General features: G+C 38.1%; 1 protein-coding gene across 1 annotated transcript; it reads left to right on the forward strand.

The window, feature by feature from the left end:
• Positions 1-448: 448 nt before the first annotated feature.
• LOC126719235 (uncharacterized) lies at positions 449-2,162 on the forward strand. Its single transcript, XM_050421812.1, has 2 exons — positions 449-625; positions 736-2,162. Exons 1-2 carry the CDS (start codon positions 449-451, stop codon positions 2,101-2,103), a joined length of 1,545 nt encoding a protein of 514 aa, XP_050277769.1. The 3' UTR covers positions 2,104-2,162.
• Positions 2,163-2,623: the final 461 nt, after the last annotated feature.

Here is a 2,623-nt window from a genome sequence, read left to right on the forward strand (position 1 = left end):
GTTGATGCCTTAACGGTGATGGGTTTGGTTACTGTTAGAGAGATCTTTTTAAGCATTACTTTATGTTTTCATTTGTAGATTAATGATTTGGCAAAATCTTAGCTTTTATTCTAAAAAGTAGACTAGCAGGAACTTTAGAAGATCTTAATCCAACAAAAACACCCCCACCTATGATAATGAAATACAATAGACAAAAGCAGAGCATCCACCACTTTCAAGTCCAGTAGACAAATTAGTTTATGTATGTCTGCAGTGGAGCCACGATGAACCATGGCCCCCGAAATTTTGAATTTTTTTTTTATATCATATATATTTTCAATTATTTAATGTTTATGCATATAAAAATATGGATTTGACCCCTAAATTTTGAATATTATAGCTATGTTTAGATTATTCAGTAAGCGGCGGCTTCCACACTTCAGCCATGACCATCCTCTTACCTTCCATAATGGCTCTAATTACGCTCGCATGTGTAAGGGATGCGGTGAACGCTTATGGCGTTCACCACGCTACAGTTGCCATAAATGTAATTTCCACCTTCATCAGTCATGTTTCGAATTACCCCCCGAGTTGCAGCATGTTGTACACAGCGAACACCCTCTCAAACTTCAAGAAAAACCTCCATGTGAGGGGGGGACTTGCAGATGTAGTTGCTGCAATATAACTTGCAAATTTTTTGTTTACCATTGTTCCCTCTGCAAATTTAACCTTGATATCAAATGTGCTTTGCTACAGCCCACCATTGAAAGTGAAATTCATGACCACCCGTTAACTCTCTTTGGGAAGTTGATCTCGTTCACTTGTGATTGTTGTGGTAAAGACGGCAATAGCATGCCATACTTATGTGGCAGAAACTGCGGATTTTGGGTCCACCATAATTGTGCTTCCTTGCCACGCATGGTCAAGAGTATGCGGCACAAGCACCCTCTCAACTTCACCAAATCTATTAAGACTGATGATTCTGAGCAGAGACTTTGCCAACTTTGTGTTAAGATGGTGGACACAAACCACGGGGTGTATTATTGTCCAAGATGCGATTATGTTGCCCACCTTGATTGTGCTACGAACAAAGAAGGCATGGATGAAACATTTATGCAGAAATTTAAAGGTAAGGATCCTATTGAGTCAATAATTATGCTGGAATATGAAGAGTTAAGTTTTGATGGATTTACCAAAGAAATATCTTATATTGTTAAAAGAACCGAGGGAGAGGACAAAATTGAAATGGCCACAGAAATCAAACATTTCAGTCATGAGCATGACTTAAAACTTACTAAAGAGCTTGAGAACTACGAAATATGTGACGGGTGTATACGGCCTATCTTTCCTCCATTTTATAGCTGTGCTCAGTGTAACTTCTTTCTTCACAAATCTTGTGTAGAGTTACCAACTAAAATGCAACACCCACTTCACCAGCACCCTCTCATCTTATGGCTAAGGAGACCAAAGCTTGGTATGTGTAATGCTTGTTCATGTTTAAGTAATGGTTTTACCTATGTGTGCGATGCATGCAATTTTTCACTTGATGTCTCATGTAGTTTGATACCTGAGAGGCTTACTCATGATGGTCACAAGCATCCCCTTTTCCTCTCTAGCTCAACATCTCCTGAAAAGTGTAATGCTTGTAATTCTAAGGGTAAAATCTTTCGTTGTAGTAGATGTGAATTTACCCTAAATTTTAAATGTGCTACGTTACCATTCACCGTGAAGTATGAACAACACGAGCACCTCTTTACTCTTTGTTATACTGTTGAAGATGACTCAGGTGAATATTATTGTGATATTTGTGAAGAAGAACGAGATGCAAAGAATTGGTTCTACTATTGTGCAAATTGCGATTTTCCTGCTCATCTCCGTTGTATTTTTGGATATGCCAAAAATGATGAAGAAGACTTTCGAAATATCAAGTTTGGGGTCACTTACACATATTCCTTCCATCAGCATCCCCTCACTCTTGTTCGCGAGACTAAGGACCAACCTCTATGTGATGAATGCAGTAAACCTTGTGATGCATTGGCTTATGAATGCACCTCATGTAACTTTAATATTCACCAAAAGTGTTTTGCAAGGTGGGAGAATGATATAATTGACTTTCACCCTTAAGGACGGACACTGCCACATGGCTAGTGCTATATACACTTTCTATTTGACTTCTTTTCTCAGCATCTAAATTTTTCCTTGTCTACATGAAAATTATACTAGTCAATCTTGTTCTTATTTTATTGGCTGAGGTGGTATAATATCACTCTTCTCAATTTCCCTGCTGTACTTATGAGAAATCAATTATCATAAATGTTATAAGCTTTCTCTGTATATGGCCCTGTAGTATCTGTGTGCAGCAGAGAATGAAGCATGTCAGTGCCTATATATCGTCCAGCTGCCATATTCATAGTTAAAATTGAAATTTAAAAATGAAGTGTTCCATTGATGAAGAAGTAGCATTTCAAACAGCTACACTGCAAAACTGCAACGCTTCTATCAATAGGACTCCATGCACTACATCTGTACATGTTTTCTTAGAAGGCTGAAGATGAGACTGCAGTAATCATATCTTATCTACATCTTACACATCCCAATTTCGACTGGACAGTGATATTTCCAATTAATGCTTTTCCCGTGTCCA

This window comes from Quercus robur, chromosome 3, assembly GCF_932294415.1.
Source record: "Quercus robur chromosome 3, dhQueRobu3.1, whole genome shotgun sequence".
Lineage (NCBI taxonomy): Eukaryota > Viridiplantae > Streptophyta > Magnoliopsida > Fagales > Fagaceae > Quercus > Quercus robur.